This window comes from Ostrinia furnacalis, unplaced genomic scaffold (assembly GCF_004193835.3).
Source record: "Ostrinia furnacalis isolate ACB-3 unplaced genomic scaffold, ASM419383v2 OfSCF0398, whole genome shotgun sequence".
NCBI classification, from domain to species: domain Eukaryota; kingdom Metazoa; phylum Arthropoda; class Insecta; order Lepidoptera; family Crambidae; genus Ostrinia; species Ostrinia furnacalis.
The window spans coordinates 1,011,970-1,037,191 of NW_021130637.1; the positions used below are offsets into that span (position 1 = coordinate 1,011,970).

General features: G+C 36.8%; 1 protein-coding gene across 1 annotated transcript in view; it reads right to left on the minus strand.

The window, feature by feature from the left end:
* Window positions 1-15,719, minus strand: part of nAChRalpha2 (nicotinic acetylcholine receptor alpha2) — a 30,619-nt gene extending 14,900 nt beyond the window's left edge. Inside the window, exons 1-3 of the mRNA XM_028319489.1 lie at window positions 15,471-15,719; window positions 2,616-2,660; window positions 2,220-2,329 (exon numbers count right to left, since the gene is read on the minus strand). Of these exons, the coding sequence (XP_028175290.1) occupies window positions 2,220-2,329; window positions 2,616-2,660; window positions 15,471-15,650 (335 nt within the window). The 5' untranslated portion in view covers window positions 15,651-15,719. The remainder of the gene's footprint in view (window positions 1-2,219; window positions 2,330-2,615; window positions 2,661-15,470) is intronic.
* Window positions 15,720-25,222: the final 9,503 nt, after the last annotated feature.

Sequence of the window (25,222 nt, forward strand, 5' to 3'; positions counted from 1 at the left end):
AGTAAAATATTTGATTGCAAAGCTAAATGTTTTGGATATTGAGGAAAATTCATTTTGTATTTAAATTTGAATTATATTATGTATAATTTGTGAAGTCTATTCATCATCGTCATCATTACAGGCATAGGACGTCCACTGCTGAACAAAGGCCTCCCCCAATTATTTCTATGATGATCGATTGGTAGCGGCCTGTGTCCAGAAGTCTATTAGATCGGAATATAAATAACATGTCTTTAAATTATACATCTTAAGAAAATGTAAAACTAGTAAAAAGTGAGTGACCTATAGGCAGATCCAGTACAATTTTTATTAATAGATAACCCATAAGAAATTAATTAATGAATTCCATTGATTGTGGTCTCAGTTTTATTTATAAACATAGATGAAAGTTAAATCTAGGCTTTATTAATAAGTTTCATTTCTAAGTGCATCTAAAAAGTGTGATTCGAAGAATAGTTCTGTTGGTGCGCTTGAAATTAAAGGCGCTTCTTGGAATACCTCAGTTTTCTCACCCCCCACCATGATTTATGGCTTGTAGCAGCCATGACGGTTCGGGACGGACGTTCGTGCAATAAACGCTTGACTCGTGAAATCTGTCCGTTTGTCACCGCTGTTTTGGTCCAATGACTGGAAATTCCTTTTGATGTGGCCATTGCGAACCGTTCTTCGAATGGTATTGGTCAGCGAAACTTATATATACGACAGCTGATTTTCATTACAGCACCGATGGACAGGTCGGCATAGTGTAATTACCTATTGTATCTACTTCAGCTTTAGTAAACTTTCTTGAAAACTTTACTGTTTTAAAATTATATTTTTTTATGGAACATTATGTCCTTTTCTTACGTCTCGTAAATTAATAATCGTCCTCCTGCATACGAGACTAAAATGACCTATTTATGATGAGAGAACAATAAGTGACCAAAGAGCAGAACTATAAAATGAAGTAGCCTGGATACCCAAAAATGTCCTAATTAAACTTGGAAACAAAAGGCAAATATTTTTCCCCTTATGCATATTAGGAATCGAACCCAGCAACTCTCCTGATAGCTCTCTAACCTCTAGGACAGAATAAAGGAGCGTAGGATATATGTAGTTAGTGCAATTAGTTCGCAGCCGGAGTTGTCGGACGTCGCCCCGCAAATTGCATTGTTGCGCCGCTTGCACTGCTTATGGTTTAGGATATTTAAATTAGTGTTCTATGCAAAGAGTATACGAGTTACATTGTCAAATTTTAGTTCACTATATGATATCAATTGCTTATTCTGAAACTATGTGGCACTCTATTCCATTTTTTTTATGAAATAGGTGAATTCAACATCCTGTTATTTAAATAGCTTTAAGTTCCAAACAATAAAATTGATACGACTATACCTTGATGACTTGACGAATGGAAGTTCCATTAGTAATTTTGTCAAATCAAATCAAGTGGTCAACATTATGTGCTTATTAACTCCATGTATCTTTGCCCATCAGTCCCATTTTACCGCTTGAATAATAATATTTAAATTCCCTGTTATTTAGAATAGCTGAACTATGGAACCAAATCAATAACAATGGTCTTTTCAAGCTTTCTAACTTCCAAAAATAGAAAGTACCCTTCAAGATATGCCTTGGTCATTTTGTCCATAATAACAACTAACTCCAACGCCTTTGGCCATCAGTGGTATTCCAGCAACTTGTTAATTAACCGCTCATAGCCGATGCAATTTGCAGCGAATGTCCTAACTTCGCCGGAGTATGTACGAATTAATTGTTCTAACTACTGATGCTGTGCTCAATATAACTTGAGTGTTACTGGGTGTTTCAAATTTGACACCAACGTCTTGGGTTAAGTTTGGTTTTGTGACAAGTTTCAGGGTAGGTAAAAAATAGTCGACCGGTCTTCAACAGGTAGTTATTTAAAGGTTAATGAAGGCACTTAGCAATACCGATCACTCGTTTGTTTGTCTAAGAAAGTACTTACTTCAAATCTTGTACGACACGATACCCATCGGCCTTACGATGGCCTTACGATGCGTCTTGGGCAGATCTACCTCCGGTGTCAGTGTGACGTACCTACCTACCTACTAATTGTAGGACAAACTGTAAAGGTTTGGGACATGAAATGGGAATTTTATTGAAAATTGCATTCATCAACTGGATAAACACATCAATTTTAAAAACCAAGGAGTTTCTTTTCAACATTCCTTGAAATGCCAAGGCTAAAGGTAACTTACTTGTTGTACAGCACTATATCAGGTAGCCAGATGTGTTCAGATGGCACATACAACTCCTTGACCCCTCCATACTCCAACGGGTCCCATTTGAACTTGTGGTCTTCCCATTCCTGTTAACAAATATTTAATTTTGTTTCCAATAAAGTTGTTTTATGGCATATTTTATAAAAGCACGAAGGAGCTTTGATGACTGATTGCCAATTTGAAAATGTACGGTGATGTTAAAAATAATGTTTGATCTTCGAAAATAATTTGAGAACGACATCATTAATTCATCAATAAAAAAGATAACTTCAAATTCTCAAGGTACAATGTCCTATAAGGTTAAAATACTCGTAGGTATTATTTTGCAATAAATATGTAGTTTGGTGGTACTGGTGACTGAATGATACTTACATGCTCAAGCCATACGTTCGTAGTCAAAATCTGGTCCTTTAGATTCTGTAACAAGATAAAAGCAAAAGTCAGCAAAAGTTCTGGACATCTATTTCACAATGCTCTACTATTTTCTTTAATTTTATTTACGTTTAGTTCGTTAGTGTAGGTAATTATTCATAATAACCGGCGATTTTTCATAATTTTCAATTTATCACATTAACCGTAACAGACGTTCAAATAAACCAATTTATTAATACCAATTTACAAATATTCATACTATTGTTTAGTTCGTTCAGTGTGTAGTATGTGAGTAGTTATCTAGTTTCATTTCAGAAAATATCCAATCTTAGGCTGAATTGCACCATCTTACTTTAACTTTGACAAACGTCAAAAAACTGTCAAAATCCATACAAAAAGCACCGGTTATCGTCATAGTTACCGTTAAAGTTAGGTGGTGCAACTCAGCCTTAGTGATAAATCCTCTTTAGTGATAAATTACGTTTATCAAACTTGTTCCGTATCTTCAGACCTTGACACAAAACTTATAAGGATTAACACACTATATTTCAACAGTGTTCGGAGCTCGTTGTTATTGCTGGCATGACCCGAACACTAAAAGGGGGATACGATGATTTTCGCGAGAGATAAAGTTTAATCACGCACTTCTCCCTCGCTAAACTTGCCCCACTTCATCGGAATCTCCTTTTTCCTTATAGTATAAGACCTATTTACACCTTTTATGTTTGATAAAGAAATAAAGAAGCTATAGAAATTCTGAAAGTGTTATGTGTCCGATCTAGGAGCGTAGGGTGGGGTAGTTAGTAATTGCTTGGTACTAAATCAACATTTTTTCAAATGATTTTATTGAAACGTTTAAAGTGGTTTGAAATTGGTCTACTTTGAAATTACGCTGTTAGTTTCGCAAAGTTAGTACAGTGGATATGAAGATATATCAAGGCTTGAAAAGGTTGCAGAATTTTTAATATTTCCCTTCTTTTTCTGTTCTCTCTTATGAACATTTTTCTTTAGCTGTATATGCACAAGACATTTTGAAAAACATACAGAGGAACAAAACCTCTTCTTTTTTTGAAGTTGGTTAAAAAAAAACAAAGGCTATTGTTTAGTAAGATGACCGTTGCTTCCATTCCCTACCAGTCAAAGTTAGCCAGATAAGACTTTATTATTTCAGCTATAGGAAATCCACTGCTGAACATAATAGGCCTCCTCCAATGATTTCCATAATGACCGGTTGGTAGCGGCCTGTATCCAGCGCCTTCCTGCTACCTTTGTGAGGTCGTCGCCCACTATGTAGTAGTATAAAACTGACGCCTGTTTTCACAAACGATGCTTGCTTGAATGAAGCAGCAACGTTATGCAAAGTCGAACGCACAACGGCACTGTAATTGGTTCGTTTGTGACAGTCTGCCACTCAACTAATTGTCTATGAATAGGTTTTGGAGATTCTGTGGGACCACGCGCACTATGAGACCTCAAAGTAATGTATACGGGCGTTTGATCCGTCCTATGTTTGCACACCTTGTGAAGCATGGCCTTAACAGGCCACGTTCATGACGTAACCGTCAACTGGCAATTGGTCCCTTCATCCAACCGGGAAGAGCAACGGTGTGAACACCGCTTTATAGCCGAACAATCGATTCGGTCTTGGCACCGCTCCAGAGATGGCCCATCAAAACGGATGTACGGACAGCAAGCTAAACGTTGTGGCGTCTATGCAGTCGTGATAAGAGCGATTTTAAAACGAAACTGCTGATCTGTTGACTGTATTAGTATCTATGGCGGAAGCTCGAAGGAATATCAAGTCTTGGACCTTAGATTTTGAGATGGGTTTTGTTTGAGTGTAAAGTATCGTGTGTCCATTTTTTTTTTTTTTTTTGTCTTCGGCACTTTTTCGATTTTGGTTAAAGTACCTAATAATGTGCTCACAGTTTTTATTGAACTTCGAAAGTTCTGAGCTCCAAGGGCGTTTAGTTGCAGTCTGCTAATGGATACAGTCTGCTACCAAACGTGAAAAGAGAGAGAGATCCAACAATACGTAGCTTACAAGCTATGTTTTGTTGATCCCCTTGAGTTGATGGACTATTGAGTTAATTAGGGCTATGAACGTGACGATTGGTTGGGATTTTGTTATGATTTGTTGTGGTTTATAGGGGTGTGTGTCCATTATTATACAATTATTATTACTGACGGGATTTTTAATACCACCTACCACGTACAACTTTAATTTTTCGGCACTGTTGCAAGCGCCATGGTCACGGAGAAACTGAAGAAACTTTAAAACCATGAAAGTTTAAAACAATAAACATTATTACACACTTGAATTTTTGTTATGTAACACCATTTTATTCATGTTTTGGTAATCATCATTTCAGCCACAGGATGTCCACTGCTGAACATAGGCCTCCCCCAATGACTTCCACATCGCACGGTTGGTAGCGGCCTGCATCCAGCGCCTTCCCGCTACCTTTATCAGGTCGTTGGTCCACCTTGTGGGTGGACGTCCCACGCTGCGTTTTCCGGTTTTGGTAATGATGTTACCGTATTTCCGCTTATTAGTTGGCGCCAATGTTGAGTAAGGCCCTGTCACTCGCTAGTGGATTTGGCAGTAGCACCAATTTGTCAACGCAAATTCGATAGTCCTTTTATCCTTTCCATATTTACTGCGCGATTTCTTAATAGAAGGATAATGAGGCTCTTCAAGGCAAAATAATGGTATCTAAATAATTTTTAGATAGGTTAATCCAATTATCTACTTTTTTAATTTCGCGCTTTTTTCAAACTGCCTGCTATCTTCGATCCACCAACTTGAGTCTTTAATCATTTACTTTAAAAAATTTTGAACTAAGTAGGTATGTCCATGATCATTAAATACTTAAAAATAATATTTGAACTATGTCCATAACCTTTGCCTTTGTTAGACCAAACATTAGGTATAGTTATTGCAACTCACGAAGGCGAGTGAGCTTTACTTGTGTGTGTGCATGCACATGCACATAACAATAGTGTAAAGTCTATCAAAACTTTTGAAAAACGAACAGTAGCGAGCCACCACACATGTAAAGCTCACTCGCCTTCGTGAATTGCAGTAACTATATCTCTCATAAACTTTACATAGAATACGACTGCGTAACACGATTACGTACATTCGTTTGAATGTAGCCAAATGCGTTTCACATTGTTGCTCTCGCAAACGCATGTCCGCTACGAAATGCTACGCGTATTCGTAGAGTGAATTGCTACGAATATTCGTAGTGCGTCGTGCTACGAATAAGTCATACACGGCGTGAACTGCGTTGGAATGGAATGACTGAAGAGAATAATTGGATACTGCATATTAGGTACATGCTAGTAGTTTTGGTTACAATGTTTATTATTATTTTGTGTGCCAGATAGGGTTTCTACCTCGATAATATTTTAGTTTTAGACAGTGTCGATTAAAGGCAAAAATAAATGTAAAAACACAGTTATCTCTGGATAGATGTTTCTTTCGGAATTGACTACCTAATTTTTACTTGTTAACATTAATAAACTTATGTGTCAGTCAGTACTAATCGTAGTCAGTTAGGCTGGTTTTAGAGTCACGCTGACGCACGCTGCCCGTCAGCGCTGACAGCCGAAATGTATGAAGCGTCGACGCTGAGCGATTAGCGTCACTCAGGAACGTTCCCTTCAATTACATACATATTGATCTGTCAGCGCCGACGATCAGCGAGCGGTCAGCGCGATTCTTAAACCCGTCTTAAATGGTAATGATTATACATAATTAATTTTAGCCGAAGTTTAGCCAGTTACAATCTAATCGAAGTAATAACTTCGGACTGTTTCTATAATTTTATTATTATCATTCATCCAGGTGTAAGCTTATATCATAACGAGTGAGTTCTAATACCTTACCTATGAGAAAAATGCTAGATTAAAATTAAATCTAATACTAAAATACCTAAAACACTTTCATACTTACGAGTACCTATCAAATAACTTACGATTACCATCTGTCTCAAAGTAACAACTTACCAAACTTTCCCACCTTACATCAGGTTTGAAAGACTATCAAACTTGTACGAGCTACCAACTTCCACATAAGCAATTCGTCTACCACCACATAATTGACACGCGTTTTAACATTGTTAATTAGAAATTTCAATATTAAGCCGCATATTAGATAAGTTTTGAAGCGAGGCATGCCTGGGACTGATGGGTAGTTGTGTTGAGGAATTGTGTTGTTAGTAGAGTTGTAGTTCACACCATGACGCCATGAATAAACTCTTTTTGATAGGTATGGTATTTTATTGGGTTCTATTAATCATTGTAATGAAGCAATATAGGCTTATTATTATTATGGGATTAGCTCGCGGTTTTTATATGACTTAATAGGTATACTTTATAGGTATTGATTTGAATCTACGATATCCAAGCGAAAATTACGACATTAGTGATTTTGCAATGTACTATTTAATTTTTTACTTTCGTCAGAGGTTAAAAAGTAACTTAGAAGTGGAATTGTGTGAAGCAATCGTAATCATTTGACAGTTCATAACTTACGATAGAATCCGCTAAACAAAGCGTTTGACAGAATAATCGTACGCTATGAACTGGTATATATAAATGATAACGATTGCTTTACACAATTCCACCTCTGATCCACTCGTGTGGACTTTGGTTAGTTTTTGCTATTTTCTTATAATTTGGAGACTATTATAAACTTGGCTCATTTTGTAAAATTATTAGAATATTATGACCCTACTGGGAATCAAACCCAATAATATTTTTAGAGTCAAGAGAGTTCAATTCTCCAACCATTAGATTACGTAGACGTCCATGACCCGTAAGTAAGGCGATAAATAATTTGATTTTCTTTAGACATCAAGATCGTTTCGCTGTCTTAAAGTGCATAATTTGCACTACTTAATCGAACAGTTTAACGAATGTTTCCAAAGCTTTACTGTCTATAGGCACTAAGTCTAAAATCTTGTAGCAATCTAGTCTCAAGTGATCCGTCTGTAACTAGGTATTTTATGAGTAGCCCACGACAGTGGTTAACATTTTATTGGTGACGTTTCGACAGGACGTGTCCTGTTTACTGGAGGAATTGGGCTGGTACTGGCTGCATATCCAGTTTAACAATAAAGGCTCTTGTGTAGTGGCATTAGGTGCTATTTTTCAACATGTATAGTCTGATGATCTGTCGACTGTTCTTGTGCTTGCTTTATTTGGGCTTGTGTTTGTAGTGATGGCTGATAGGGTGTGATAACAATACAACGTGATAGGTGGACTTGTCTTGATTGAACTCTGTATCTGTTAAGAATTACCTAGTGTATGATCTGACAAAAAAAAAATCTTAGAAATCAATCAATGAGCAACGGGCATTAACTATTCAATAAATGATAATATCGTCTTGAAGCAAGTATTGACAGTTCAATTGAAGGGTATTTTATGACCATGTTTAAATGACTGATCCCATAAGCTGATTAAAGGACAATGTTCGTTCTCCATACATTGTTCGCCTAAAGAACCAACAATTTTGACATATTACTACCCCATTGGATTCAACATCGGATTCTGACACTTTTACAGTTATGATACCATGAATATCAGTTTATGGTCCTAATTATTTTTATTTTATTTACGACCTTCGACCAGTTGGACACTTTAGATATCTTCTTGTAATAGTGTCAAACTGTCAATATCTTTTTAGCTTTTAACGCAAATCTAGTCTTCAAAGCAGTTTAATCGATTTATTTTATTTTCAAAATCGATATTTTATTGTCTATGATGGCCGCAGGAACATCACTATACATGGACTCCCAGCAATAAAGTACGGTAATGCCTCGTACAGATTTTATCGGCAAAAATTATGGAACTTGATAGGTTTTAGACCATGCCACGCACCAAAACGTCCGGAAGTTGTAATAGTATTATAGAATAAACGTTAAAAGACTTATTTATTTAATTTTTCAATGCTTAAGTGTCCATTAGAATGAAAGGGTGCTTAATGTATTAAAAAAAATAGAAAATAATTATGATGGGTTAATGTTTTTGGGCGGTTTTTTAGGCGGTTTCTGACAATGTCCTTTAAATATGTATAATGCTAGTTCCACTCTAGTTAGGAAGTTTATCTATACTTATAATAAATCTGTAGAGAGGTCAATTCTGTACATGAAATATATTTTCAAAATAACTATCAGGGGGTGATTAGTGATCGATACTGATGCCAAAAATGCAACCAGTAAAATTTTTGTCTGTCTGTCTGTCTGTCTGTATGTTCCTTATAGAAATAAAAACTACTCGACGGATTTTAACGAAACTTGGCACAATTATTCTTCATACTCCTGGGCAGGTTATAGGATACTTAGGAATTCCCACGGGAACGGGAATAAGCGGGAAAATCCTTTTATATGAAAAATCTAAACCGCTTAAGTTAGATGCTTGAAATTTGGCATGCAGGTACCTTAGTAAACTTAAAGCTTAGTTACAATAGGATATTGCAAAATTCCCACGGGAACGGGAGTTAGCAGGAACAAAACATTTGTATGAAAAAATCTGAACCGCGTAAGATAGATGAAAGGGGGGTAAAACGAGATCCACGCGCACGAAGTCGCGGGCGGCCGCTAGTCAGAAATAATTCTAATGGTGAAAGTTTTTTTTAAATCGGTGTAGTAGTTCCGAAACAAACAATCAGATATTTCTTTATCAAATCAAACAAGACGGAAGTAACATCGCCATTAAAATTCAACAATGCTTCAAACAACGCACGGGGTACCCTTAAAATAAACCACCATAACAATTAATGGCACTCATTCCACCGAAACCAGGCACAATTATAAGAAACATCCTCGTCCCAAAAAGGACTGTACTAAAAGCGATATAAAACTTAGTGGAACAGTCTCCGCGAACCCCGAAACAGCTAACGTGGCAAAATGCATAGCAATTAAGAACCCAGGGCGGATTGTAAACGTCAATTTAGTTTCAATTAAGCACCCTTTACAGCTAAGTCGTTAGCGAGTAGGTTATGCGCAAATAAAATTTAGTATGACGCAGGCTTACTTGCTTTAAATTTTTGAAGAGCACTTGAAGAATGCTGTAAAGGAGTGGTATTGCGTGGGGTCGCCGAACTTTGAATGCGGCGTAGCGGTAAAACTGGATTTATTTTATTTTGGTATATTAGGTCTCAGTGCGGTCCACACAGCTTATGACCGCAGTCTGTGGAGGAACACTATCTGTGGTCGCGATCCTCATCAGTGAGGGACCGAGGAAGAAGAAGAAGGTCTCAGTGGTGATATCTACATTTTGTTCAGGAATAAGATTCTTCTTTAGTAAAATCTGGGAGTGACGTCGCTTTGAACACACTATCTTTGTATCCCATAGTTAATACTAGCGGTCGCCCGCGTGGACCCCGTTTTACCCCGTTACTGGTGGAGTTTCCTAAAATCCGTTCTTAGCGGATGCCTACACCATATTATATGGAACCTACATGCCCAATTTTGTGAGTGTTATAGTTAAGAGAAAAGAAAGAGGAATGGACCAGAATAATTACGGAATGGTAGGTACCCTAGAGAAAGCAGAAGAAGTAGAGGAAGACAACCATAGCGATGGGAAGACGATTTGAAGCAAGTAGTTGGGCCAGAATGGTTACGTACAGCAAAGGACAGAAGCAAATGGAAATCCTTAGAGGAGGCCTTTGTCGAAAGACGAGCTGTTAAGAGGAGAGATAAGTCGAATGCCGAGAATACTATTTTAGTTTAAATGAATTTTTCTTAACTCTAGTTATCATTTTTAATATAATTTTTAGTCAAATAAGTTAAAAAATTAACAGCAATAAAGGCTTATTTTATTTTTTAGTTTCTGAGATTTCGTGATTAATCAGTGGATGATATTTCGCTTTTATTATGCAAATTCTAGCTTTAAAAACGCTAAGATGCAGCGATAAAAATTTCCAATTAATTTTGAACTCGCGAGTTTTGTACCTACGCGTCTTGAGACTAACTCTAAGCAACGTAACTTTACTTTACATACGGCCGTAGATAGCTTCAGAAATAAAAATTATTTACTTTGAGCTCACCAGTTTTGTATCCCATAATTTTAAAAACACTAAGGCTAGGTTGCAACATCTTACTTTAACTCTGACAAACGTCAAAAATCTGTCAAACTCCATACAAAAAGCGTCGGTTATCGTCATAGTTACGGTCAAAGTTAGGTGCTGCAACTCAGCCTAAGATGAAACAATTAAATCTTCAAAACCCAAAGTTTTGTGCCTACACGTCTTGAGACTATAGTCGCTAAGCAACGACCGTACATAGCTGTAGCACTAAAAATTCGTTGCTTTGAGCACACCAGCTTTGTATCCCATAGTTGACATTCCTCGCGCGACGGCGACACAGCCGCGGAATTCGCTGCGTAAGTTTTAACGCAATTTGAATGCTAATACAACCCTCTGTCTTGTTAGTCTTTGTTTTAATTTTTGATGAGCTAACAGTTTGTTCGGACTGTGATGAGAATTGTCATCTAATTAGAGAGGTCTGTAAACAGCGGCAAATTTTTTTGGGGCACCTGCGAGTTCCCTAGGTGTTATTTTCTATGAAATAAGATCATCATCATCATCATCATTTCAGCCATAGGACGTCCACTGCTGAACATAGGCCTCCCCTAATGCTTTCCACGTTGATCGATTGGTAGCGGTCTGCATCCAGCGCTTCCCTGCTACCTTTACGATGTCGTCGGTTCACCTTGTAGGTGGACGTCCCACGCTGCGTTTTCTGGTACGCGGCCTCCATTCCAGAACCTTGCTGCCCCATCGACCGTCAGTTCTGCATACTATATGCCCTGCCCATTGCCACTTCAGCTTGCTAATCCGTCTGGGCAGCGTTCGGGAAACTACGTAACATCTTTTCGTCCAAAATACCGCAGTGCCTGAAGACGAAAGTCTACAACGAATGTGTGTTACCAGTGATAACGTATGGCTCGAAAACGTGGCCTCTCACTATAGGCCTTATACAGAAGCTCAAAGTTGCACAGCGTGCTATGGAGAGGGCTATGCTTGGTGTTTCATTGCGAGATCGAATCAGAAATGAGGAAATCCGTAAACGAACTAAAGTCGCTGAAATAAGATAATCCTCTATTATTAAACAATAACAACAATTAAGCAGTTTAAACAATATAAGTTACTGAATGCTAAATTATTCAAAATTGTCTATATTATAATGAGTATGTGTCATCATAGATGAAAAATGTGTAATAACGTAAATTTTTATCCTGCCGTATGGTCGGGTATCGGACTGCAACGCCAGTTACAGTTATAAGTTATAACATTTCCAACAGCAGTTAATTGTAACAGTCAGCCCTATCGCATCGGCACAGTACCGATCACTGACATAAAGTCAAACGAAACGGTGCCCGACTTTGAGTCCAGCAGCAGAAATACATCATATACTTAGGTATCATCATCATTATCGTAGGACGTTCAAGGTGGACCGACGACCTCATAAAGGTAGCAGGAAAGCGCTGGATGCAGACCGCCACAAACTGTACACATAATCAATATTATTCTGTGATCACCATCATCTTTATTTTTAGCTAATGGCATTTATAATAATCTTATTCAAAGTATATTTGTGTTATCTCATTACAAAGGCGTCCACAAAGATAATTTTCATTGTGCCAAAGACATACCACGAGCTTCTAGTGCCAGCTAGCTACTAGTCCATGGGTTTCCAAAGTGTGCGCCGCGGCGCCCTGGCGCTCAGTAGACATTTCATACTGATACTGTAGTTTACTGTTTCATACAGATGTTTGAATTTTTGTTCCTATTTAACTTACGATACTACTGATACTATTATCAACTATCATTATAGGTGCCTATTTCTTTCTACAGTATCTTTTTCAAAGGGTAGGGCATCGTAGGTGTGTCGTAGTACGCAGATTTGACGGCTGATGGGGTAGCAAGGTTCTGGAGTGGAGGCCACGTACTGGAAAGCGCAGCGTGGGACGCCCATCCACAAGGACCGACGACTGACGACCTCATAAATGTAGCAGGAAGGCTCTAGATGTAGGCCGCCACCAATCGGACATTGTGAAAATTATTGGGGGAGGCCTATGTTCAGCAGTGGTCAGATGGAGCAGCTAATATGATGATGATGATGAGGGCGTCGCGTCGTAATAAAATACAAAATTGGTAACTGCACCGCGGGATGAAAAAGATTGGGAACCCCTGACTAGTCCATAGTCGCTACCGTGCAATCACGAAACTAATTACCAATTTTAATTAACATTCCCCGATTTAATTTTCGCTGACCCATTAGAAGTTATTCCATTTTGTGATAATGCACACTCTGGTAGTTTTGTGGCGAATTTGGAATATGAGATACGAAGTTAAATAAGCATTGCGACACAATTATCTTTTGGATAGAATTAATTTAGTTTAAACAGTTTTTTCTTGTTTTACTCTTATGTTATTTATGTATCATGGCAGTTGACTGTATTTGGCACTTTTTTCAAAAAATAATTCCACTTATCATTCTGATAATATGTTTTAATAAGTTCAAAATCATTTTGAAATCCAGAAAATTTATAAGTTTGCAAAATAGTGACGTCATCAACTTTTATTGATCTACAAAATCTATTCATTCGCATTATTCAATTGCTTGGTGATATCATGTGTATTCCATTTTTTAGTATTTTGTTTCACACAGAAAACCATGCACGAAAAGCCAAAGAAAATCCTGTTGAAGCTGCTTATTTGTCACTTGCCTAAAATATCGCCACTCTATTTCTCCTAAACCAGTATACTTGTAACAAAATTAGCGACTTTACAAAAACTCCAGTGCTCATTCTTCACAAGAACCCAAGAGTGCCTCTTTAGTAAGGACTCCTTATTCTCTGAGGAGGGATAAGTCGGCGGGTGTTTAAGATACCTATTTATCTTGGATTTGGGAAGGACAAAACATCCTTATGTATTGTTTTGGCAGAATGAGTTTGACAGTGCTTTACGAGGTCTATGTGATGTATGAGTACTAGACCTTTAGTTCGATTAGTTCGAATCTAAGGAGTGATGTTGTTTTTCGATGTTTTACCTTACATGATAGAAAGTTTTAATGGCAAGGATGCCAGTTGGCTTGTGATTTTGAATCTAAATGGGAAAAACTTATAGCACAATTTTGTGGGAAAAATATGAGATTTGAAGTAGTAGAGCAGCCGATCGTTATGTACGTACATTCTCAGTAGATTTTCATTGGATAACTAGCTTTCCGCCCGCGGCTTCGTCCGCGGTTTTACCGAAAATTATTAGAATTTTTCGGTCGCCGTAAAAATCATCCTTGGATTTCAACGAATATTCTCGATTGGTCTAGGCATTATTGAAATATGCGCTCACCAACGCATTTTGCGATTCATTTTGATATTATAGATGTAGGTACCGGTGTAAGAAATACCTGCCCTACCTTGAAGTTGTTAACAAGTAAATCTCTCTTACTTTTGAAGCAATTATTATAACATACGAAAATAATAATATTTGAAAATTATAAATAACTTGAAGAAATCGAACTTGAAAATTTCGACGGGTTCATCCAGTATCTAAGTAGCTCAGTTGGAAGAGCAGTCGCCCGGCAAGCGGAAGGTCGTGGGTTCAATTCCCGCCTTAGGCAGTTCGATTTTTTCAAGTTATTTATAATTTTCAAATTAGTTTGAGATGCGACTCTTAACGCTAAAAATTTAATAACTAAATAATAATATTTTTTTAAATTATCATTTACTTATCCTAGTCTTTTCTGACGTAACCAATGCCCGTATTCACAAACGATGCTTGCTTAAGTGAAGCAGCAAATAGAACGCACAGCGTTGAATAGAGCTATGTGATTGGTTCGTGTGTCACCCTGTGACGCGCACTGTGAGACCTCATAGTAATGTTAGTGAATACGGTATTAATCATATTCTATGGTATATTAAGTGCAGTTGTACTACATAATAATAAATCACCCTTGTCCCTTATCCTGCTGTAATTATAAGTCATCATAGTATTTTTTATTGTTCTCATCTTATCACCTTTATTGGTTTACCTACAATAAAAGTAAAAGTGAGATTCAAGTAACATAAAATATAGAGTAGCGCTACTTCGTGAAATGAATAAAGCCGATCATAATCGGGTCTAATTGTCTGTCTCACTCACTAGAGACGCCTTCTTACCACCGTTACTAAGACCGTCGTAGAGTGAAAGAGACAACGATTTATCTGCTACGAAGAAAATAGTTTTCCAACTGAAATTTAAGAAAGTACCGTAAAAATTTTCCACAATTTTTTAAAATAATATTATTAACATAAATGTTTGAAATGTTAAAATTTAACAAATGACTTGTAATTTAGTTACTTGATACACTTCCAAGTGTAAATTAATTTTATTTGCAAGTCAAATACATATGAAAATGCATGCATAATCAATTTTACATTCATCTTGTAACATGTATTCCTTTAATATATTAAGTAAAAGAAAAGCTCTATAATATATTGATTGAGTCAAATTATTTCAAAACTTATTTAGCAAGGCTCAAGGGTAACAATTAACCAGCTCAATAAATAAAATATAATCTATATCTATCCATCGATGGATATAGAGCAATTCCTGAACCAATAAGTAGTTTTCTAGCTATTTTTTATTATTCCATTATTTTTTTAATTAATTCACTCAAGGAGTAACAGAAGGTAGTGTTATTTTGCTGGGTTCTTGGTACTTTAAGCTCTGTCTGTAGGTACTATGCTTTTCAAGAAAATATTCAAGTTATTTTTTGAAAAATCTTATTTGTCGTGGACAATAATATTCACAGTCATGGTCTAAAAGATCATAGGTAGTAAATCTGCGAAGGTACTTACCAAATCAATCAGTTGGGAGAGCCTCAGACCCAGTTTGACGAGCACAGTGTTATTGTTTTTATCAACCGGCCGGATCAGTCTATTGTAGTTGCTCAATAAATCGTCGTACAGCCTTTTGGCATCAGGATTCGCGTAACACACGGAAAAAATAAACAAAAACACTACGAAAATCCGCAACATCGCTGGAAAGCACTACAGTTTCGCAATGAAATGAGGTTAGGTTTTCTTTCAGCGATTTCCCGCGCGAAAGTTTTGTTTTTTTAGTCAATAAAACGTCATCGTGCGTTTTTTTTTATTGTGTGCCAGCATTAAACGTAAACAAAGGAGGTTTTTCGATCGCAATTTTGACAGCTACGCCCGAGAGACTGCAGCGACGGTGGCGCCTCTACCGATACTAGCGGGGAAACGCAGCAAATCCAAGCCCAGTGCGCCGACTCAGAACGAATTATTATTGGTGGCACCAATGAAATATTTCCCGATGTATGCGCTGTTACGGATAACGAGCTTCATTGATATTTACAATCATGGTAATCGTAAATTCCGCTGTGATTTCAGTAATATAATTGCAGCCGTTTCTCATTTCATAATCTTTGCATGCTTGCGCACGTGACGCCATGTTTTACTGTGTTGTTTCGGAAAGCAGTGTACAATTTATGACGTTTTTATGTTTATGCTATGAATATTTTATTACGGTACCCAGAAAATAACTTATTTATTTGTAATATTGTAACTTTCGGACATATTTTTTTTTATTTGGATATTACTCGTAATTCATAAGTTTTCTATCGTGTCTATTTCTAACGGAGAAAAAAATACGTACTTCCTTATGACTCAATGTATTACAAGAAAACAAATCTCTCTATTTTTTATTTGACGCCAAGGCATCGAAGTGTCATGCCTTAAAATATTAGGCAACGAATTTTTTGTCGTGGACTACATTATTTACGTGCCAATGTGTTGGATCGATGCTTAGAGCGCACGCGCGCTGGCCCATTCATGGCTTTAGCGCGTGTTTAGTTCGCACCGAACGCCAACAGATGGCGTTAGGTGTACGCCAATTAATGCTTCACGGTTAAATGGAGAGGCGAGAGGGCTCGACTTGTCGTTTTTGTAGCATTTAGTGATCTGTGATTGCTTGCAGCTTTTATAAGTTTTTTGCTGAGTCAAGATAGTTTTTGGGTTGCAGTTTAAATTCATTTTGCTTAGGTAAAAGTGTACATCCAATTGAATTAGTTTCTAATTTGGTTAGGCAAAATACAGCAGAAGCTTTTTTCCTGAAAAATGTTAAAGAGAAACAGAACATTACAGAACTTTCTACACCTTCAAAACCGTTGACTCTACATGCTTTTCTATAATTTATTATCACAACACGCAATAAACACAATCAATTTTTTTTAAAGTTTACGTTGTAATTTGCTTGATAAGAAAGATATTTTGTATTACCCAACAGTACATTAGACTTTTGTTGCAAAATTGCACATAATCACACCTACAATAAAATTCCTCAGTTTACCTTGACTTGATACCGTCTGTACTACCGAGGTCACTTTTAATGGCAAACTTCTGAACTCTATTTCGACCAAATTATAATCCAATTTGTCATCAAACGACTTCTGATAACCCAGATAACGCCTGATGACCTCGACAACCGGCAGTTATCTTATAAGAAAATAGCGTAATTCCACCAAGAATGCTCGCGGTCACCGTTTCAAGTAATGGCCCATTTACACAGAGCCGTGACGTGGACACCTGTAGCCCATATTTCTAATCCGGTCCCGCCCACAAGGAAAAACAGTTCCCTGGAAATGTGACGATATGTTGTGGCTAATGTATTTACATTTTCATTAGAGAACACGTATTGTACTGGTAAGCCCGAAATTTGCCGGTTGAAAGCTGTTGCTTTCGTTCCAAGGCCTTTTAGAGTATTTATAAATATTAAAAAATGTACGTGAATTCTTAATTAGTATAACCATTAGTATGTTTTAAATAGTTGAGGATGGGTTAAAATTAAATTAATAAAATTAAAATTCCTAATTAGTACCTACCTAGGAACTTTTCAGGGCACTTATACACGTTACAATACAGCTTTCCATTTGATTCTCTAATAGACTTACGCCCGTATTCACAAACATTACTATGAGGTCTCACAGTGCGCGTGGACGCACAGGGTGATACACGAACCAATCACAGAGCTCTATTCAACGCTGTGCGTTCGATTTGCTGCTTCACCTAAGCAAGCATCGTTTGTAAATATAGGCGTTAGACTTTGTTTACCATAAACATTGATAGTTTAGTTCACTGACAATTCATAGGCTGGGTTGCACCATCTTACTTTAACTTTAACAAACGTCAAATCTGTCAAACTCCATACAAAAACACAGGTTATCGTTATAGTTGTGGTCAAAGTTAGGTGGTGCAATTATGGCTGATAGTGTATTGATTGACGAGTGTAATAGAATTTCACAATAATTTTTTTCTCTTTTTTTAACTGTGTCAGCATGCAATGGCCTTATAAACGAGGACCACATAAAACACTGATACGCCATCATAATAAATACCGCGGGTAATTCTAAAATCTTAAACATGTTGCGCGCGTCGAACTCTGAATGATTGATGACACGCATGACGCGCGTCAGGGCCGTCAGAGCCGTCAGAGGCGTCAGAGCCGTTTCATTTTCCCCATGTCACTGGGAGAGCGCGTTCACACGAGGACGCTTCGTGTTTTTTGAGGAACTGTCTGTACGAACTGTTTTTTTTTACAGTGACAATACTTTATAAATGTCCGCGTTCACACGCATCACGAATCGTAAAATATAGCGGATAAGTCTTAAATCAAGTATCGCATTTTAAAATAAATAAGCCACGATAGCCGAACGGTAAAGGGGTCGGACTGACCGACTCGTGATCCGGGGAACGCAGGTTCACCAGCATATTTAGCTTAGTACGAGGGGCTAACGGGACTATTAGTAATTTGTGAAATAACATATACTAATAGTAATAATCTTTAAAAAAATACCTTCGACGGTAGAGCGCTACATCAATACTGGGTTATTAATTCCACGTTGGACAACACTGAAGTGACTCATGTAATTATAAAAATTACAGGAAGGCGCTACTATCAATACTTAGTTCCTATTTTTGCCACTTGACGTTTCAGTATCGTTGGATTATAAAAACACGAATGAAATGTTTTTTTTTAGATATGTTTTGACGAATCGTGAATTCCGCATGCAAACTAAACTTACATCCGTCATGACGTATCGTCTTTTTTGACGGATCCCGTGTGAATGCATCCGTATTCTGTTGTGAAGTCGGTTAATATCGCGTTAAAGATTGAGACGTGGCTCACTGGCTCCAGATATTCGAACTTTTGTGAAATTGAGATCGATGTTGTCAGTTTTCATTCGGATAAATTAGTATAGATTAGATTTGCCGTTTCGTGTCGAAGAAAGCCTTTGGTAATTAATTTGAAAGATTTTTTTTTATCATAAGCGTGAATAATTTTCATAATTTATTATTTCTAACTGAGAAATTATAAGATACCCATTTTCCTTATTTCCCTTCCTTTAGGAAAAGTTTTATCTTTTCCATTGATATCTTAACTCTATTTAAGACAAAATAAATCTACACATTGCTTGTTTTAAAAGTACAAACAAGTCCCTAACAGACAAAGGCACGAAAGTGACTGTCATAGTGTTTTTTCCGTGTAGGTAATTTTTGTATAACAGAAGAAAAACATTTTTATAACTTTTAAAATGATTGGTTGTTTTCAACTATGTGTTAAACCATCCTAGAAATAATAGTTAAAATTTTAGCAATAAAAGATTAAAAAGAGATTTTAAGGTATTAAGGAAATTATCCTTGTTACTCGTTAAAAATCATAGCTATTTCATTCTAAAAGCGTCCGCTGGCATTGCAAATTGAATACCCAGACCTATACCTACTCCAGCTTCAAAAACGAGGTAGCTACGCTGAAGGTTGTATGTCCTAATAGTTTGTTTACCTTGTTAGGGCGCGATCGCCCCACACATTTGGCAAGCCCGCCTCAAAGGTACTGCCAACGACTGCATTGCGGAGAGCATGCCTCTCCGCTTGAATTATGTAGGAACGGCACGTCAAGCTTCACACAGAGCTTTAAGCGGTTGAAATAAATGTCATTTTTCAACAAAAGTATTGGTGACTTTACTGTACACGACAAGAATACGTTTGGGGCTAAAGAATTGGAATTCGGGTAGGTTGGGTACTGAAAAACAGATGCGGTGCCTTGTTGCCGACTAAGAAAGGTCAGTGTGTTAGGTAAGGAAATTATTCTAGTGTAACGGCAGTCATACAATTTATGATTAGATTGTCAAAGCTTTTTTAGAATATTACGATCCATCAACAGATCCTAAAGTTACTCGATAACATCAAGCAATATTGAGTCTGCAGTGAAGATACTTATGCCCGTTTTCACCATCAATCCCTAATTTTGACCCCTATGGTATGTGTAAATGGTGACCCCTATGGTAACAAATAACAGGAATTTTGTTTACATAGGGGTCACTTAAAATTAGGGATTGATGGTGAAAACGGGCATTAGACTCGTATCGTGTTACAAAGTGAAAATTAAATTCAAACACAGGATTTTCAGCCCTATATTTTCAGGAAAATTTTCGCTACAATTGAAAGTTTGATTTTCATCCCATTATTCACTTCTCATTGGAGCTGGGAAGTAAATTACCTAGTCTCAAACCTATTTCCTACTGATTATTTTCTAGCGGGTCCAATAAAAGCTAAACATGTTTTATTGGCAATCAAGTTTTCATCATCATCATTTCAGCCACAGGACGTCCACTGCTGAACACAGGCCTCCCCCAATGACTTCCACATCGCACAGTTGGTAGCGGCCTGCATCCAGCGCCTTCCTGCTACCTTTATCAGTTTCAGTAATCAAGTTTTAGGTACCTAAATTTTCTGGTTACAGAACTTTTAATAGCCCCTCTATGAGATGAGAATAGTAACTTTTACACAAAAGTCGCAACTTAGTACTCCAGATCCAGAGCTGAGCAAATTGAATTGTGGTAAGTAAGTAACGGTAATAAGGTCTAAAATCCCGCATTACTTTTTGGACTATTTAAACTAATAAGTTCAAGACGCCTGACGCAGTCGTCCTACGTTTTGTTTCTGTAATGAACTGTTTAACGAACTACATTCTTTGTCTAGAGAAAAGCGGCTTTATTTTAAAAGCAAGCTGTAGTCTTGAAGCTTAGAATCCTTATCTGATGGCAAACAACTTTGATAGTATTTGCAAGTCAAAAGGAAGCAGAAATTTATCAGTGATTTTTTTATCTACAACGAGGAAGCTCTTGGGTTGTATCTCACCTGATGATTCACCTTGTTTTAGAAACATTTCAAGAAGAAACTTATTAAAATAATACTTATTGAAATATCATCAACTTTATTTCATAATATGCCTATTAATAAGTTTTTCTATGGAATTAATTTTAAAAAAACACGTTTATTTACATAGTTTATTGTGATGGACATGGACAGCTAATATGTTTGGCAATAAAAAAACCAAAACGCCAAAAATCATGTCTTATAAAGAATTGACAGCAAAAAGTGAAACTTTAATAATAAAAAAATACTGTCTGTTCCGGCTCATCTTCTAAAAGGCTGGATTCTTTACCCGGTAGCTATGTTAGTAAGACTGCTGTTTACCTACACTACTGGAATTTCTCCGACGAAAAATCAAATGCCCAGAACATAACTTATGACATAACAGTAGTTCTTTCCTGTAGAATGTAAGTAATACTTACCGTAGTTCAATTCAATTCTCACCCACTTACAAGCATTAACGCATTCCACACCATATCAATCTTGCACGAAGAAAATTCAAAAACTCACAGAGAAATGCACTTGACTTGAATGTAGCGTATGAAAATTTAACGAATCGCATTCTCAGTTGGTTGAAACGGCTTTAGTGTAGACAAAGATAATTTGTATAATTCAGAAATATGGGCGACCGACGCACAGCTACCGTCTTGGGAGCTCACGTTCCGAGTTTGTATTATTACTGTTTTGACTTGGCTTTTTCTTGGCTCTAGATGTTGGCTTTGCATTCTGAAAATCAGTGGAATGGAAATAAGTAAAAAGTTTTTTAATTGCTACTTTTTTACGCCCGTATTCACAAATGATGCTTGCCAGCAAATGGAACGCACAGCGTTGAATAGAGCTCTGTGATTGGTTCGTGTGTCACATGTTTGTGAATACGAGCGTTAGAGTAGAATATTACATGGAACTAAAAAGGGCGAGTGTTTTAATTGCCACACTGAAAGTCCGCCTTTTGTACAATCAATTAATTTGGTGTGCAATAAATAAAAAAAACTGCGTATTTCGGTTAATCCAAATACCGAATTAAGTACGCAAAGTTTTTTGTTACAAGAATAATTCGATTTCTTGAGGATTAATTCAAGTGAAATCTTATAATTGAAATCAGAGTTATAGACAGAATCATGATCCCCAATGCTGGGGCTTATTACAAAAGTTAAACGGGTGTTGAACACGTGTTTAACGTCTGATTAAGTTTTTTTAAAATACCACATAGGTATTTTTTAACTTAATTCAAATACACAAAAGTAGATTAATGTTTTTTTTTTAATTCACAACGAGGAAGCTCTTGGCCTGTATCTCACCTGATGGTAAGTGACAATCAGGCCGAAGGTGGTATTTGTCTTGTAATATTTGTTTTCATTCTTAAATAAATATAAGCACATTGTTCATTTCCTCCCTATGTACTGAAACTCTCAACGCTTTTATTTTGCCTTCACTGAACTGTGATTTAATTTAATACAGCTGCCAATTTTTCGTAAATAAGTCAATCAAATATTATCATATTCATTGCACGTAAACCTTCCAGGTATCAAGGAGGTGCAATCCTGCAAAACAGTATCGATATAACTTCTTCCTCCATATCTCTCACCCATTGACTCAATCACGAGGTGAGCGAAAGAGAGGGATACGTCGAATTTGGTGTACAGAGTAGACCCCATGTTGCATTTTCGTTATCATGCCGGCGAATGTGTCGGTAATTTCATTTGAGGTTGAATTTTCCCAGGTAAATGGAATTAAAAAGTTGAGGGCCGTGGTGAATAACTTACAAATGCCGTTTAAACCAACCGTGACATACTGTTGTGATGTCATCGAATAAAATAGTTATTTATGATGTAAATGTTGGCGACCGATGATTCGAAAAAAATAAAAAGATGTAGGTAGTTGATGTTAGTCTTATAAGCACAAGCCATCATATCAGAGAGCCCTGTTTAGATACAGAGTCCTTAATACGTCTTTATAATAATTCGTAATTAGTGCATTATATTTTTCTGTGGTATACAGGGTTATTTGAAAGGCACCAGCAACCTCGCAGGACCAAATACCTGACCTACCCAAATACCTGATTTAAAAAATTACCCTGTACTTAAAGGTACTTATAAAATTGGCGATACTCCATGAATATGACAGTCATTTGTTTTTATGTTAAATCATCGAATGTGTTACTAGCTACATAAATATTAAGCGTTTATGCCTGTAATCTTGATTGGGCTTATTATATTAATTCGCCCTTCCATAACCTGTAGATATTGGCAGGCGCCCAACCAACACAGAGATTTGGCAGATGGACGGACGATAGCAGCGCCATCTTCATTTGCCAGCGCCTTAATTAGCCGTTGAAGTAATTACTAGTGTAGCTTTATTATAATGGAGCAGCGTAAATTTTCTTTCAAGGAAACGTCTGCTAAGTGCCTGGCCTGTTTTTCTAACCCTTAACCACTGACGTGTCATTTTGTTACACTAACACTGACGTACGTACGGCATACGTACGTAACTTTGAAGACCTCCTGATGTATCAATAGAGTGTAAATTTGGTGATATTTGAATTTAAATTATTTACACATGTTTATATTAAACAGAGATTGTAAAAAAAACATAGTAACATTAATAGAATAGTATGATATTGGTGAAATTCTCCAGTCGTAATAAAAGTTACACAGGATTTTTTTAAAAATCAACACAAAAATATTCGATAAAACTAGGAACTTCTATTTTGGCCATATTAAAGATTAATAACAGTTTTAATCAGGAAAAAATCACAATAGCAATAATTCACAAATTAAGTCACTTTTTAATACAGTTAATTTAGGAAGGCTATTTTCTATAGTCTTTCTTTGTTTGATGACCTGGTCACCAGTTTACCGTGCTTCAAACTAGCTAGGAAATATGAAAATATGGTATACAATCTTCAGAAGAAGTCAAATCCAAAGCCACGAACTAAAGCTCCTTCACCATCATGATGATTGTCCTCGAAAACCGCAACTAATATAAATATTTTTATGTACTTAATTTTTTGCTAATTTCTTCGTCATTTGTTATATTTTTTGGCGTATATAAGGTTTTTTATACATAGACCGCCAAGTAAATAAATTAGAGTGCTAACGATTAATTTTATCTATGGACCAACATACAAAAGCGATGTTGAAAAAGTTACACTAACACTGACGTTACGTACCACATACGTCGGGTGGTCTAGCTCTCCTACTTAGGGACGTGCTACCCATCTATTTTCTCCCGTCGCACACGCATCTCTGGCCACTAGGAAACTACCAAAAACGACAGGCAAAAATTCCCGCACAAAATGAAGTTTTGAACGAAAAACCGTTTGACCGACGTACCACGTACGTACGTCAGTGGTTAAGGGTTAACCAACTTTAACAAAGGGGTTCTCAATTCGGGTGGCATATTTTAGAACTAGTAAGGTAGAGAGTGGGTTTGAATCCGACGAAGGACAATATTGATATGGGCACTTCATTATTTATTAATGAGACTCTACAATGTTTATTTGTAAAGAGCACTCCACGACGAATTTGTTTAGATATCAAAATATTTGACAATAAATGCTTGACATTTGCCTAGGCATATACATAACTAAATTGGTTGCACTAAAATCCCTTACAAGGATGTTCACTACATTACACGTTATCATCATCATCATTTCAGCAGAACGTCCACTGCTGAACATAGGCCTTCCCAATGATTTCCACACCGCCCGATTGGTAGCGGCTTGCGTCCAGCGACTTCCTGATACCTCCATGATTGCAAGTCACCCTGTATACATTTTAATGATTTTGGCTTAATGATATGATATTAGATGAATCAAATAGAAGCTTCTGATAACAGATCATAATAATATTGTTTCATTGTCTACCTGTCCGTGTGTCCTTGTACGTTGCATTATCTTGATTGTTAATAATTCACGTGTCATTATAATCAAGCTCTCAATCCGGTTATGTTTAATTTAATCACTCTTTTGAGCTTATAAAGCAATGTAATGAAGAGTGACGTACAGCTTGCATAGTGTATTATAAAAAGTGAGGTATTAAATTAACAATGTTTTTTGTTAATGGTTCTACGAGTGTGTAATGCGAATTATAAACCTATTAATTAACAGTTACAATAGTTAAATACCTACGTATTGATAATGTTTATGTCATTTACCTACTTACTTTGCCTGCCGTATGTATTTTGGTCTGTCAAGGGAAATCTTAAGCAGTAAAATCTATATATCTAAAATGCACCTACCTACTTCATTACGTTCTAAACGCACAAACATAAAGCTTCACATTATACATTTACATGATGTGACGATCACCCTTAACTACTGTCACTATTACAACTACTATTTTTATACCGTATAGTAACAGGCAAGCAGGATAGGT